The sequence below is a fragment of the Opisthocomus hoazin genome, chromosome 20 (assembly GCF_030867145.1).
Source record: "Opisthocomus hoazin isolate bOpiHoa1 chromosome 20, bOpiHoa1.hap1, whole genome shotgun sequence".
In the NCBI taxonomy this organism is placed as follows: Eukaryota; Metazoa; Chordata; class Aves; order Opisthocomiformes; family Opisthocomidae; genus Opisthocomus; species Opisthocomus hoazin.
The window spans coordinates 8,808,361-8,822,833 of NC_134433.1; the positions used below are offsets into that span (position 1 = coordinate 8,808,361).

At 55.6% G+C, this 14,473-nt stretch overlaps 1 protein-coding gene across 2 annotated transcripts in view; it reads left to right on the top strand.

Moving 5' to 3' along the window:
* The window catches only part of ATP2A3 (ATPase sarcoplasmic/endoplasmic reticulum Ca2+ transporting 3), a 59,428-nt gene that overhangs the window by 15,907 nt on the left and 29,048 nt on the right, over positions 1-14,473 (top strand). For both annotated transcript variants that reach the window (XM_075440355.1, XM_075440356.1), the window contains exons 2-7: positions 4,568-4,585; positions 5,027-5,109; positions 8,159-8,263; positions 9,003-9,141; positions 12,776-12,856; positions 13,869-13,954. In XM_075440355.1, the coding sequence (XP_075296470.1) occupies positions 4,568-4,585; positions 5,027-5,109; positions 8,159-8,263; positions 9,003-9,141; positions 12,776-12,856; positions 13,869-13,954 (512 nt within the window). The remainder of the gene's footprint in view (positions 1-4,567; positions 4,586-5,026; positions 5,110-8,158; positions 8,264-9,002; positions 9,142-12,775; positions 12,857-13,868; positions 13,955-14,473) is intronic.

Sequence of the window (14,473 nt, forward strand, 5' to 3'; positions counted from 1 at the left end):
ACCGGGGATGAAGCAGAGCAGACGTCCCTCCGGGACGGGATCCTTCCAGCGCAGCCGGCCCTGGGAAAGGCAGCCAGTTAAAATAACAATTTATTCTGCCCGGTGTCTTGCGGGACAGTGGAAGGATCCCAGAGCAGCCCTGCCTGGGCTCCTGCTTTGTGTCACGGGAGGGGGGCTGCTTTCCCAGCTGGGGATATTTTAGGGTTTTTCTTACTTTTTTCACTGCTTTCTTGGGCCCTTTTTCCCACCTGTCGGCAAAGTCCGGGAATCAGATGCATCCCTTGTTTTGCCCATCCATTTCCCCTTTCCTGCATACAGAAAAAGAAATTAAAGGCAGGGGAAAAAAACAATAAAATGAGTTTACAGTGCAGAAACATGGCTTGAAGGAGGTGATTCGGAGCAGAGAGCTGGGCTCAGGCATGGTGCTCATCGTTATCCCCCACGGCGGGCACCGTGCCATTGCCCTTCCCGCATCGCTTGGCGGCAGAAGTGTTTCCCATAAGGGAAATCTGATTTTATCTCGGGGGGGGAAAAGGGTATTTCAGTGTTCACCTTGCAAGGTGTTTGCTGTTGTGGGTCGCGTGACGGCTCTGAGCGCGCACCGGGGTTTGCTTTGCCGTGCGCTGGCCTGGGAGAAAGTGTTGCCTTGTGCCTCGGTTTCCCCAAAAGCAGAGTGGGATGCGATACCTCAATGCATGACGGAGAAACGCCAGCTGCTGAAGGGCTGTGCTGCTTCGGGGATTTCTGATGCTGTTACAGCAGGAGAAACTCAAACATTTCCTTAAAGCAACCCCAACGCCACCCTGTCCCATTTTATTTGTTTGCTTTGGCCCGGAAAGCGGGCCAGGGTCTCCCCGGGGACACGAAGGCCGTCGCAGAGCCCCGGGACAGCAGCCTGCACCCACGCCGCCTCGCTCGTGGGTGGCACCCGTGTTTATTTGCCTTTTCATCACCTGATTACCGTGCCCTGCCATGTTGCAGGCGCCAGCCTGCAGGCTGCCAGCCCTGTTTGAGTTGGCAGGAGCTGGAGATTAACCTCCGGCTAAAACAGCCCGACGCCAGCCCCACGTCTGCCCGGGGTGGCCAGGCTCGTTGCATGCCCTTAGAGCATCCCATATCGATATTTTTGCAGCCCAGCTTGGACCGCGATCACCATTTGCTGTGATGGCGCAGCGAGGAAAGAAGTCGTGATGCAACAAGCTCAGAGCGAGCTGCGAATCCTCGGCAGTCCCTGGAGCTTGGCTGTGTTTGATGCCCCCGCAAGGCAAAACCCTGTGGGTCGGTGGAGCCGGGGCTGCCTGCACCTCTCCGCTGGATGACCCAGAGAGAGGACGCTCTGCTGCTGGTGGGAATGGTTCTGTGACACCCAGGCACCCATTGCCCTGTTTTGGTATCTACTTGTCTGGCTCTGCTCTCCAAAGCCACGACGCAGAAGAGCAGGAGCAGAGAAACTGCAGATACATGTCCGCAAGCTGCCGGTCCCGTACCAGCACTGCTCAGCTCGGGAAGCTGCAAATTTATGGTGCGAGTGGGTGGCCCCGTTTTGGGATGCTCTGAGCAACCGTTATCGCTTTCTGCCCTTGGCGGTGTCACTGCATTTGTCTTCTGGATGTGTCTGGGAGCTTGGGCACGGAGCAGGATCTTCGTGCTGAGCTCTGAGCCACCGGCCAAAGAAAGGAGCTATTCAGATGCCAGCCGGGAGTTTCCATTTCAGCCTGTCTGCGCTCACCGTGTTGTCCCTGGGGAGCTGCAGATCTGGGATTTTGCTGGTTCCCTGCCTGCGGTGGGTTTCCCGGCGGGCTGGGACATGGCAGTGCTGCAGCTTGGCACCAGCTCTGATGCCGTGCCTGGTGCCACAGGGCTGACTCAGATGAAACTTTGTTTTTGGCGAGTAGCAAACTCTCTTATTTCTAGTGAGACTTTGGAAGTGAGAGGGGAAGACTTCAGCCCCCAAATGTTCGTGTTTTCTGGTGGCTTTGATTGACTCAGGCTGAAAAATGTGAGAACGTGAGTTTATTGTGACTTTCTGCGCTTTTTCTCTGGGTATTTGGTGCAAAACAGGTGCTGAGCTGGTACATGAAGGGGGTGGAAGGAGTCACTGATGGCAGGGGAGGTGCCTGGTTCTCGGTATACTCAAAATTGGGGTTTTTTGGGAGACGCCTGCAGCAGCATTGCTGATGTTTGAGGTTTGTTGACAGCCGTGGCACAGTGTCACTCTGCCACCGGCAGTATTTCGGCTGGCTGCCCCGCTGCACGTGTTTCCTCCGGAGTTCACAGAAACCTGTTTTCATGCTTTAATCAAGAGCTCATGCAAAGTCCCCGCGCTGCAAACGGCATCGCTGCGGCCCTTCATGCAAACGGCGCGCGGAAGAAGCACGGAGAGGGCTGCGGCGTTTCGGGTGGCTGCTCGGGGTGGAAAGTCACCCCGGGCACCCCGGCAGAGCCCAGACCTGCGGGAGCCCCAGCCGCCTCCCTCGGGGCACCTGCCTGCCCCCAGCCCTCTCGCCTCGCACGTTCGCACCCTTAAAATGGAGCCTGGATGGAAATAGCAGCAGCAGACATCTTCTACTTTTAATTTTGGTGGCTCTCTGGGCCGGGGAGAGGAAGCCGGGGGTGGAGGGGAGCCGGCTGCAAAAGGGAGAAGAGCAACTTTCCTCCTGATGTGCTCGGCAGAGTGGTTTGAAACGTTGAAGCCGCTCCAAAATTGTAATTTTTTTGGCTATAAGAATAATTATAGACGTTACGTACTGGTCTGTCTGCTGCTTGTGATGGCAGGGGATCGGAGCAGCCTTATCTACGAGGGATATGGGCTTAAAAACTTCATAGTAAGTGTCTCTGAGCACTGAGGAGCTGGTGCAGTTTGAAGCATAAACGTGCTCAGGCTTCTTTTTTTTTACTGGTTTGTTCGGTGAAGGTGGGTCTGGTTTTGGGTTGGGTTTTGTTTTTTTTTTTATTTCTCTGAATGAAAATAGACAATGGAAAACAGCCGGGCCGGTTTCGCTTCCTGCTCTCGCTCAGAGCTCCGTGCTGGGGGTGCTCAGAGACGGCCAGCAATGGGGCATCGAGCCTTGGGCCAATTCCTCTTGAACTTCAGCCAGTCCCGGATTCCCTCCCAGAAACACAAGGAGTTAGAGGAACATCTTGTTCTGTTGTCACAGAAGTAGGTGTCGAGCAGCAGAGGCTTTGGGACAGCAATTCAGGTTTCTGCCTGAATTTTTCCCCGTTGGAAGGTTTGGGGTTGGGGGTTTCTGCCCAGTCCCCTCCTGCCCTGGAGCACTGAAGAATGGAGGCGGCGGACGCCCATTGCCGCCGCCACCCTCGTGTTTCGCGAGGTGCAGTGGCAGTGCCCCGGTGCCGTGTCCCTGTGTCACCTCGCTGTGGGCACCCGCTGTCCCTTGCAGCGCTGTGCGATGCCTTGGAGCCACCAGCACAGCCCTCCCGAGGGTTTCCTGACGCCTGGCTCCGGCTTTGGTTTCTCCATCTCCAGCAAGCTCTGCTATGCTCAGCGAATCCTGGATTTCCTTTTCCGTGAGACAGTTGCCATGTCCGTATTTCCCCACCTTGGGGTGATTTGTGGGGGTTTTGGTCTGACTGCCAGCTCCGCTGGAAGCTGCTCTGCAGGCAACCAACGGACGCACCCCACATGTGGGGAAAGTGGGTGCAGATGGAGACCAGCACCCGTCAGCAGCCAGAACCGGGGGTCCTCGCTCCTGAGCCCTCCCTGGGTGCAGGATCTTTCAATCCTTGGCCAAACTTTGCCCATGGCAGGGCCAGCACATCGGTTACTGCACGGGCGAGGAAGCAGGAGCGATGCCCTCGGGGGGTACCAGGGTTTGGGCATTGCCCAGCAGCCCTGGAGCCTTTGATGCATGCGGTGTGTGAAGGTAATGGCCACCCCACGGGGACGTGGGGGTCTCGAGGAGACCGTGGTGGGTGTTCGGGAGCCCTTGGGATTTTTCCAGGTTGTGCAGATGCCTGGGCTCGGGTTTGGCTGGGAGCAGTGTGGGTGGGGGCTCTGCACCCACCAGGGCAGGTCTGGGAGGACAATTTGGACCAGCTGAGCGTTGGCTTTGGCTTTCTTTCCTAGAGCGTGGCAGGCTGTAAAATACAACTGATTAATAGGAAATGTGGTCTGAAAGTTACAGTCCCCAGCGGGTCCGTATTGGGTTTCTGGCAGGGCGTTTTATGGGATGGTTGGACCGCTGTGTCCTGGATTTGGAGAGGGCAGCTCCTGAGAATGCTCGGCTCTTCGGAGGGTGAATATTTTTTAGGTATGCTCAGTGTGGGAATAAATGCTGCCGGAGCCACCAGCGGCAGGGAAATGATGTTTCCCTGGTGTGGGGAGTGTGTAGTGCTGCTTACTTGGTGTTAGACTGCAAAGTTTGAGGACAAACTCTCTTGATGTGGGAATAGGTGCAGGACAAATTGCATTTTGGAGTACTGAATGGACTGCTGGGGTCCAAGGGAAGGGATTCCCAGTCTGGTCCCAAATCACTAATTAATATTTTTATTTTTATCATTTTTTACTTTCTGTTACTCTTGCTGGGCTGTCAATGGAAACCCGCAGAGCTCCCTGCAGAAGAAGGTAAGTGACGGGCTGGAGGTGAGGTGGGTACCTGCCTGGAGTCTGGGTGGGGAGCGCTGGGGCCAAGGCTGCTGCAGGAAGGGGAGGTCTTTGGGGTCTTTTAATCTTGGTTTTAATCCCAGGGAAAGCTGGGCTGACAGCAGAGGGTTCCTCTGATGGCAAGGTTAGCAGCTGTGAATAGAAACATTTGATTTCTGTGTGTAAAAATGGACATAATAAACCCAGGCCAATGCCAGAAATGAAGGTGTTTAATATTAGAAGAGTCCCCCACTGCAGCGCTGGGTGCCCTTGTGAGTGCCCACGGTGGGTGGGCACTGGAGCAGCTCACTGCAAGCGGGGAACGGGGTCCTGTTGGTCTTAGTGGCCTCAGTGGTCTAAATGCCCTGTCTTCTGGGGTTTTCTGGAGCGCTGACTGTGCTTGGCTTTGTGTTTTCCCACCAGGAAAGTCCCTCTGGGAGTTGGTGTTGGAGCAGTTTGAAGATCTCCTCGTCCGCATCCTTTTGATGGCAGCTTTTCTATCATTCGTAAGTACCCCAGGCTCCGGGATGGGCACCTTCCAGGGCACGGACGGACCCGGGTGGCTGCCAGGTAGCGAAGGAGCCAGGGGACGGTGCATGCTGGGTGAAGGGGGTGCACCAACAGTGCGGTGGTTTTCTAGGGCATAGCGACAATATCACTGTATTTACTTAAAAGATGAGACTGTAGGCTTTGTAAGTGATGCTGATCCACCCGAAGGTGATGTCAAACAACTACCTGGGCTTCTTTCTATTTCCCCAAGACTGTGCCAGACAAAGGCGGAAAAGGGCCTGGAAGCGTTCGGTCCTGGGCACACTTTGGTGGGATGCCGGGTGGGATGGGTGTTGGCCCTGGGCCCCGTGTTGGGGTAGGGTTTGGAGAGAGCAGGCGCAGAGCCGCAGCGAGAGTAGGGTTACAAAGGGGTGCCGAGGGCAGGTGAGGGCTGACAAAGCTTTCAGTTCTGGGCCTCTTTCTCCTCTGATCTATAGTTTTTTGTAATTATGTTTTGGACCCTAACTGAGATAGCACCAGTCCTTTGGACATGTCTCTATCTCACTGCAAGGTTTTTATCAGCAAACTTTCATAGGAAGCTTAGGTTAGAAGGTCCCCTTGTTGTTACCTCTTTTAGCTTCCTTCTTAAATCCACTATATTTTTTCCCTCAATCATTTTTCATGCTGTCAGCCTTCCTGCCTCCCATACGTGCAGCCTGAGGTCTGTGCTCAGGCTCTGCACTGAGTTAGGACCCAAGCTACCTGTTTGCAAGTCCCCTCTCTGATATTAATTCTTACTGATTGCTATTCAATGCTGTGTTCCATCCAGTAAAACATGTCCCGTGCCTCACCTTGCACAGATGGTCAAAACAGAAAGGGAAAACTTTTTTCTTTATTCTTTTTCTTTATTTTTTCCTTGGATGTTTTTGAAAGTGTGAAGTTGCAGCATGAGCAGATCCGTGTCGGGATCCACTGGAGCAGAGGACAACGTCTCTGACGCATGGAGCTGTGCGTGTCCGTGGTGCAGATATGTTCCTGGTGTGGTGGCCAAGCCATTTGTCCTCGGGGAGCTGAGAGGTGCTGGGAGCTGGGGGTCCCGGCACCACCTCCCTGCATGCCCGGAGAGGCTGCCAGGATGTCCCATGCCTTGCTTTTTCCTGGCCTGAGCACTGGTGGTGGGTGATGAGAGGTGAAGGCAGCACTTCAGGCACCTGAAGCCAACTCAGAAACTGCCCGTACCACCTCTGCCTCCGTTGGGGTGCAGGCAGCGGTGCGGGCCCCTGGCTAAAGCGTGCGCATCCACGTATGTAGGCAAAGATGGGGCCAGGAGCGTTTCCAAACCCTGTGCAGCTGACCTCCTCGGAGTGAAGTCTCCCTCCCAGAGCCCTGCTGCTCATTTTTTAATTAAAAATGTAAATCCAATCTCTTTAATTTTTTTTTTTTTCCTGCTGCCTGCATGGGAGGTGTCTCCTGCCTGCTCTTCGCTGCCTTCCCATCCTGTCCATGTGGCCGGGAGGGTTCAGAGCTCCCAGGCTGGTGATGCCCAGGCCAGTGATGCTCAGGGCAGGTTTTGGGTAGGGCTGGGCGCAGTGCGGGGCGTATAGCTTTCCTTTCCACCTTTGCTGATGTGTGGGGTAGGGTTAATGCTGGCTGACAAAATACGCCTCGCAGTGCGTCATGCGGCAGGGAAATGTGATGTTACGTTCCGGTCATGTCAGAGAGCTGCTTTGGCTTGGGTTCTCCTTGTGTGTAGCAGGGTGCAAAGCTCAGCCCAGGCTGCTCCTGCCACTGGAGCTGCTGGTGTGGTGCCTTCAGGGTGGTACCATCCAGCTTCTGCTTCCCCAGACGGTGTTATTGCTCATCTTTGAACATTCCCCTCCCCAGTGGTGTATCTCCAGCGGGGATCTTCCCCCACCTTCGCCGGGGGGAGAGGCTGCATCCCTACGTGCTGTTCCCAGGAGGAGCCATCATTCACCCCCAGCACCTCCCATGAGCACAGAGCAGCTTCTCCTCCCCGGGCACGCAGGCTGGCAGCGGGGGCATCAGCAGGCTCAGTGAGCCGGCGCCCGCAGGCACTGCTGACCTCCTCTGCGCTTAATAATGCCGAGAGGTGATGTGAGATCAGCTAAACTCCACCTCCACGTGGTTAGTAAAGCTACCTTTGTGGGTGGCACTGAGTAAATGCAATATGAAGCCGTTTGTACCTGCACTCCGTGGTGCCTTGGAAGTGCTCATCAGCACCCTACTCCCCGACTGCTGATTTGAGTCTTAATTTGTGGTGCTCGAAACCTGAGCCGTTAGCTCAGTTTTGCCCACAATTTACCTTGGGAGCAACTCTGCATGAGGAGATATTTCACACCGAGCTGCTGCGGAAATATTTTTTTGAGGGTGTTTGACAGTGGGATGGCAAAGCTGAGTCTCGTGTTCCTCCTTTCAGATACCACTCGTGGACAGATAAGGAGGGAGTCTGGTCCCTTGCGAGGCTCAATACATTCCCAACACAACACACAGCGACCCGTTTGCTGGTGAACTTGCAGAGCTGTTGCAGTCTGCTTGATGGCCGAGTCTGCCGTGGTGGCTCTGCCAGTCGGTAAAGCAGGCGTGGAGCCCTGTGTCAGAGGTCCTTTGTGCCGGTGCCTCCGCTGCAGTGCAGCGAGGTGTTGCTGTGTTGACACAGCGCAGGTCAACAAGCAGTTGAATGGAGTGGAAATATTTGTATTTGTGTGTGCTTCATTTGTGTTGTGGTGTGAGGTCTTTGTGGGATGGAGAGGGGGCTCAAGGTGGTAAGAACCCACGAGGTCAGTCCCTGCTCTGCTCCAGCCCTGCTCAGTTGATGCATTAAATTATCCCCAGCAGAAGGGCACAGGCACCCAAGCTAAGCACCGGCAGTGGGATGGGGCAAGTCCACACTTTAACCAAGCTGTTTGGGGCTGGCCACCACTCTGGGATTTCTTCTCTCTAGCAAACACCTTGTGTTGGTTCGCTCTCATTTCAGTCCTTCCTCTTAAAACATTGGTGCTTGTTGTTTCAACCACATTGTGGTCCTTCTCTTCTCTTGCCTACCAGATCCTGGCCTGGTTTGAAGAAGGAGAGGAGACCACGACGGCGTTCGTGGAGCCCATCGTCATTATTATGATCCTGATCGCCAATGCCGTGGTGGGCGTGTGGCAGGTAAGTCACAGCCCCCCCAGCCTGCCCCGCAGGTCTCTGCTCCACATGGCTGAGATGCCTCATTTGAAAAGCTGGTTGCTTCTTGCCGTTGGAAACTCATTTCTCAAAGGTTCAATTTTCATCTTGGCCATGCTGCCCTGTGCCCCAACGCAGGTGCTCAGTCGTTGGCTGCCTCTTGGCTCCTTCCTTCAGTCTGGCAACTTTTGCACTTTGGAGTTTAGGATCTTGCACTTATTTGCCATCCAGGCAAACGCTGCTTGTCTCCTGGCCGTGGCCAGATGCATTGTGCAAGGGAAGCTTTGTGCCCTGTCCACCAGAAAGGCACGGTGGCTGCTGCCCCTCACCTCGCTGCACCCCTCCTGGGGGACAAGCAAGCTCCTCAACCAGCGATGCTCCTCGTATTGTATATACTCACTTCAAGGCCGTTGCAGCTGGATCTGAGGTGGGGTTGCTGGATGAGGAAAAATACATCTGGGTGGGATATACTGCTTCCCAAACCACAAAGAAGAAAATCAAGCCCAAAGGTCCATGCAGTGTCCAGGACCTGGTGTGATTTAAGCCAGCAGGGAGCACTTCAGAGCAGCTGAGGAAGACATGGTGCTTGCCCCATGCACAGTGCAAATGGACCCCAAAGTTGTGGCTGGAGTTTGGGTGCTCCTGTCTTCACAGTGGGTGGGGAAGGAGCCTGCTGGCACGAGCAATCCCACCGCCGGCAGCTCTGCTCCTGCTCTGCTTGCAGGAGAGAAACGCCGAGAGCGCCATCGAAGCCTTGAAGGAGTACGAGCCTGAGATGGGGAAGGTGATCCGCGCCGACCGCAGCGGGGTGCAGCGGATTCGTGCCCGGGACATCGTCCCTGGGGACATCGTGGAGGTGGCAGGTAGGGTGCCATTGCCCCGGGGCACAGGGTGGGATGGGGAGGTGGTGCTGGCCAGGGGGGCTTCAGTGACAGGCACCCTGTGGTGCTGTGGCAGGAGGGCTCTGCCGCAGTGCCCGGGCACATCTCCTCCAGAGGCCGGGTCACCTCAGTTTTGCACACTTGGGACCTTGGTTTCTCTTTTCAGATCCAGAGAGGTGAAATGATTTGGGCCAAAGTTGGGGCTCATCAGCCTGCTGAGGCTTTGCCCTGAGCGTAGGGTGGTAGAGAACAGCAGAAAAAAAAGAAAAAAAAGTGTGTATTTTTGGTGGAGGTTTTGTGTCTTGGGAGGGTTTCCCTGTTTTCTGGACTAAGATTTAATTTTCCACCAAGGTTCCCTCTCCCTGGAAGCTGCTCTCCCACGCGCATCCCCCGGGCCGGGCGCAGTGAAGGGCCGGCGCTGGGTGCCGCACCGGGGGGCTTCGCACCGCAGGCAGCAGCGCTGGGGCTGTCTGCGTGGGCAGGCTTCCCTGCTCACTGGGGGAGGGCGAGAGGCAGAGGGGACCGGCCGCAGGGTGCTTTTGCCTCCCTGGTCGGGTTGTTCCCCCTCCAGCCCGTCTGTCGGGATCCTGCATTCAGCGAAGGGTGTCTGGGGGTCTCCTGCCTGCCCCACCACAGCCAAAAAGGATGCATTTCAATTATCCCATTTTGTTTGTTCGTTAAACGATGCTGTAAACCCCCAGAGCCACAATACTAATCCTCTCCTTTCCTCCTCGTGGCCCTGCTAGTGGAAACATGCTGCAATCCCTCCCGCGCCCGGCCAGCTCGCTGTTATTTATGTCTTCCAGTTGGGCTTCAGGGAAGATGAACATAAAAATAATGCGGGGAGGATCAAGCGGAGGAGTGCCGGCCAGGTCCTCAGCTGGACGAGCTGGCGGCGCTCCCAGGCCAGCTCCGGCAATGCACTCCAGCTGCTGACCTGGCCTTTGATTATATTAATTAATTATTAATTAATTAAATCCTGCCCCTTTTTCCCCAGATCAGGTGCTTGCTGCTTGCCCATCAGCAGCCGAATATTACTTTTTAATGGCACAATCAGCATCACAACTGGGAGGGAAAGAGCTGAGCTCTCCTCTGGAGGGATTTGCAAATTATTAGCAAATTAATTAGCAGACTGTGGGTTTAGCAGGTTGTAGCAAGTGGCGAGGATGCCGTCAGGCTGCCTGGTAGGAAAGTGCACCAGAAGCAATGGCTTTGAACGTGCAGTGGACATCCAGGTGACATCCTGGGGACAGTGCAGGCAGGAGGGACTGGCTTCTGTTTGCGTGTGCAAATGCAATAAATTTGGCAGCAGGGACCAGAAAATCTGCTACGCTCAGCCAAGAGGGGAGGGATGGCTGCAGGTTGGCGAGCTGTTTAAAACCAGCTGATTTTGCCCGTTTGTAACGAGGCCATCGAGGCGAGTCCCTGTGCGGGCAGCTGCACGGGGATCCAGCTCGGCTGCAGAGCCAGCTTTGTGCCTTGCCCAAAGAGCGTGGGCAGGGCATTGCCTCCCGTTTTCCTCTTTTTCCCTTGGCTTGCGGCACGGAGGGGTGAGCGCAGTGCGTGTTTAATAGCTGGCTAACGGCTGTCAAGTCTGTCCCGTGCCGAGCGAGTCTCCTGGGATGCTGTCGCACCATCTACCCTCGAGCGCACGCCACCCCCTTGGCGCCGGGGCTCGACGCTGTCTCTAGATGCTGGTGATAGATTTTTTCATCTGCAGGTTGGGCTGACGTGTGCAAACCCTCCCGTTTGCAAACCCTCCGCACATTTCCTGGGGGGAAGAGGAGCTCTTTGCTCCCGTTAAGGTGCTCCGGCTCCCTCGAGCAGCTGCGAGGTCTGAGTCTGCGCGAGACGATCATCAGTGGGGGTCTGCAGCTCCTCGTGGTTGGCACCCCCAGCTCAGCCCCCCAAAAAGGGGTGCGACAGGGAGCGGGCCAGGTCCGCCGGACAGCAGATGTTGCACAGAGCATCTAAGAGCACTCGGATCTGCAGCTGAAATAAATGGCTGAGCAGTGGCGCGATGCCAGCCCCCCTCTCGATGCGCTCGGGGGGGTTTATGAGCCCTGGGAGGAAGCGCTCGTTAAAGTCTGGGATTTGAGATGATCGTTAGCGGCCGAGCCGGCAGTGTTGTGTAACATGATGTAAGGCGCTGTGAGCCAGGGCGCGCTCTGCCTCAGTATTTCCGAAGCGCCGGAGCGTTGTTGCGTCCAGCCGATAAGAGAGCAGGAGGAAGAGCCGCTCCGTGCCAAGGAGCCAGGAGGAGGAAACCCAGTGGGATAAGCAGCTTTAAATGGGTTTTTGCTAAGGAAGCACATGCGCCTTGGTGGGCAGCGATCGATGGCTGTCAGTCAGCAGGGCTGCTTTCACCCATAACCACCATGCCATGCCAGGAGACCCGTGGACGGCTGTTTGTCTCGGCCATGAAAGCTTTTCCAGTGTGAACATCTTCCAGTTGGCCCACAGCGTCATGAAACGGGGTTAAGAGCGGACTTGGGAGGCTCAGGCTGCTCCAAAATGGAGATGTTTTGGAAGTTTTGCAGGGAAGAGGAGAGATGGGGTTGTGGGAGGGCAGGTGATGTGGGGTGGCAGGGAGGGGTTTGGCTGGGGGGCAGAGGGTCTGATGCTTGCTGCCCCGAGGACCATGTGCCTATGCCTCTAACTGTGGCGGCTGCACTCCAGAAAGAACAGAAAAGGTACCGGCTTTCTGGCAGGAGGAGGGATGGGGTGCTCGCTGCCTGTGGTGGGTAAGGGGGTCCCAGCCGTGGCAGAGGAGTGGATGTCGCTGCCAGGGTGCAGCCCGGGTGGGTGGGACATGTGGGCTTGCTGGGAGCCCCATCGGGTCTTCTGCTCACCCACAGCTCCCACCTTTGCTGCTTGTCCTGTCAAACCTGGCTCGAACCACAGTTAGTTTTGCTTGGGTGGCAGCCAAGGAGGGTGGTGGCAGGGCTGGGACGGTGATGGCAGGGCTGGCAGGCCGGCCACCCGCCCTGGCAGCATCCCTGTGCAGCAGGGACAGGGCAGCGCTCGCTCCTGCCAGGTTTTGCAGAGGGAGGTGACGCTTGAAACATGCAGTCGGTCCACGGGAGAGGGTGGACGGCGCCTGGCACAGCACAAGTAACGGCTTTGGCCTCAGCGCTGCTGCCTGCTCCCTGTGCTGGCTGCTTTTGGGCAAGGCAATCCCCTAAAATTAGAAATTCCTCAGGGTCCCATCACTGTGCTGCCCAATGTCTGACTGCAACTGCTGACGCCTCTTTCCAGCTTTCTTTCTCGACTTGTAGTTGATAGACATACAAAATTCAGCTTTAAACGCAGGAAGGAGGCATCCCGGGGCAGGACCCTGGGTTACCACAGGCTGGACCCCTCGTTGCTGCAGGCTCGGTGCTTCCGTGCGCCTGCACTGCGTAGGGACGTGGCGATTCTCAGCAGAAGCCAGGCCCTGCCCTGGAGACCGAGCAGTTGAAATAAAGAATGCGGGGAGACAGCTGGAGCTGAGGTGCAAACCGGTGGTCCCAAGCCTTGGGGCAGAGCCTGGCTGCGCCAGCGCGGTTGGGGTTTGCCGGGGCAGCGGGCGCTGCTGGTCCTGCCTGACGGAGCTGCTCTGCTCTTGCCCTTGTAGTTGGCGACAAGGTGCCGGCGGACATCCGGATCATCGAAATCCGGTCCACCACGCTGCGGGTCGACCAGTCCATCCTCACAGGTGCGTGCAGGTTGCTGAGGGCAGAGCTTTCCCTCTCCCATCTTCCCAGAGACAAATTTGGGACTGATAACTGGGCTAAGCACTTTGCTGGGATGGGGAAACGGGTGGGAGAACGAGACTAAGGACCTGGGGAGGTCCCAGCATCATCTAAAAGTCATGGCATAAGTAAGATGTGTCTGGTGCTTGGGCATCCCTCCTGCGAAACACAAAGCATGGGGCTTTCCCGTGCGACACGCAGGGTTTCACGAGGGGCTCTCGGTCCCTGCTCACGTTCCCCCTGTGCAGCTGTGGCCTCTGGTGCACGAGACCTCGTGACTTCAGGGAGAGCTGACAATATCTGGGGCTTTTATAAGCACTTGAAAAGCCCTGGAAGCTGATAATCCATGATATTTCAAAAATTCTCTCTGCTGTCATGGAAGGCCAGCGAATGGTGAGATGACAAAAAGGGCTACTAGTATTTCAGCTCCCTTGCGTGGCTTTTGTAAAGCCATCGAGTTAGGAGATGGCAGCAGGGAAGGAAAAGTGATCAGAAAAATGTTAAGAACGCGGGGAGAGGAGCCCAGTCTCCATGAAAAGTGGCTTTGCATTAATGTAGTTCTTCAAGGGCAGAAGGAGATGCAGCAAAAGGGCAAATCTGCCAAGAACAAAACACAAACTTTGAGCAGAAGGGCTTTGAGCACCTTTCCTGTTGTGCTTCCCTACAAACCCCATCTGACCATGCAAACCTGCACTGCAAGCGTGCAGCTCCCTGGTATGGGGATTTGGCCCCGTCCTGTTGGACTGTACAGGAGCTCGTGGCTGCTAGCAATCTGCACAGGTCATTTTTCTGCAGCCCTCGTCTTCAGAGTGCCTTGGCCCAGCTCTGACATCTCCATGACAGATATTTTTATGGTTTGGTGGCAAAGTGCTGCTTTAGAGAGCTGTGGGCGTTGTGATGCAGGCTCATAACGGCAGTGAGCGGAGGCTGGAGAGGAAACGTGGGTGGTTCATCTCCTCCCTCTTGTTTTGGCAGGGGAGTCTGTGTCGGTGATCAAACATGCTGACCCCATCCCTGACCCCCGGGCTGTCAACCAGGACAAGAAGAACATGCTTTTCTCTGTAAGTCCCTTAATGCCTGTCCCCACCTCTCCTGTGGTTTTCCAAAGAGCCACCAAGTGAAGAGACTGATGGACACAGGAGATCTCTGAGCAGTGAAAGGGAGTACATGGACGAGGAGGGCCCAAATCCATAGAAAGAGCCCCAGATCCATAAAAATGAGGATCTACTGTGGGATTTCATTTGGGCTGTGGCCCATGACGCCCTTAAATGCCTTGGACAATCTCAGTGGGTTTTCCATCAAGTAGAAGCATTATGGATGGAGAAAAGGTTCATAGTTGAGCCTGGAGCCATTGCAAGTTTGGGTTTCCTCCTTGCTCATGCTCCTCCTGGGCAGAAGCGAAGTCCTCAAAGGCAGAGAGAGGTCTCAGGAGGATCTCCTGCTGCTTTGGAGTGGGTTTATATAAAATCCCAGAATGTCTCATCTTCCCCTTAACCAAGATCTCAGGTTCTCCTTTCACAACAAGCAATCCATTTCCCTGCTCAGGCTGAGAGGTTTCATGCCTGCATATTCACTCTGGC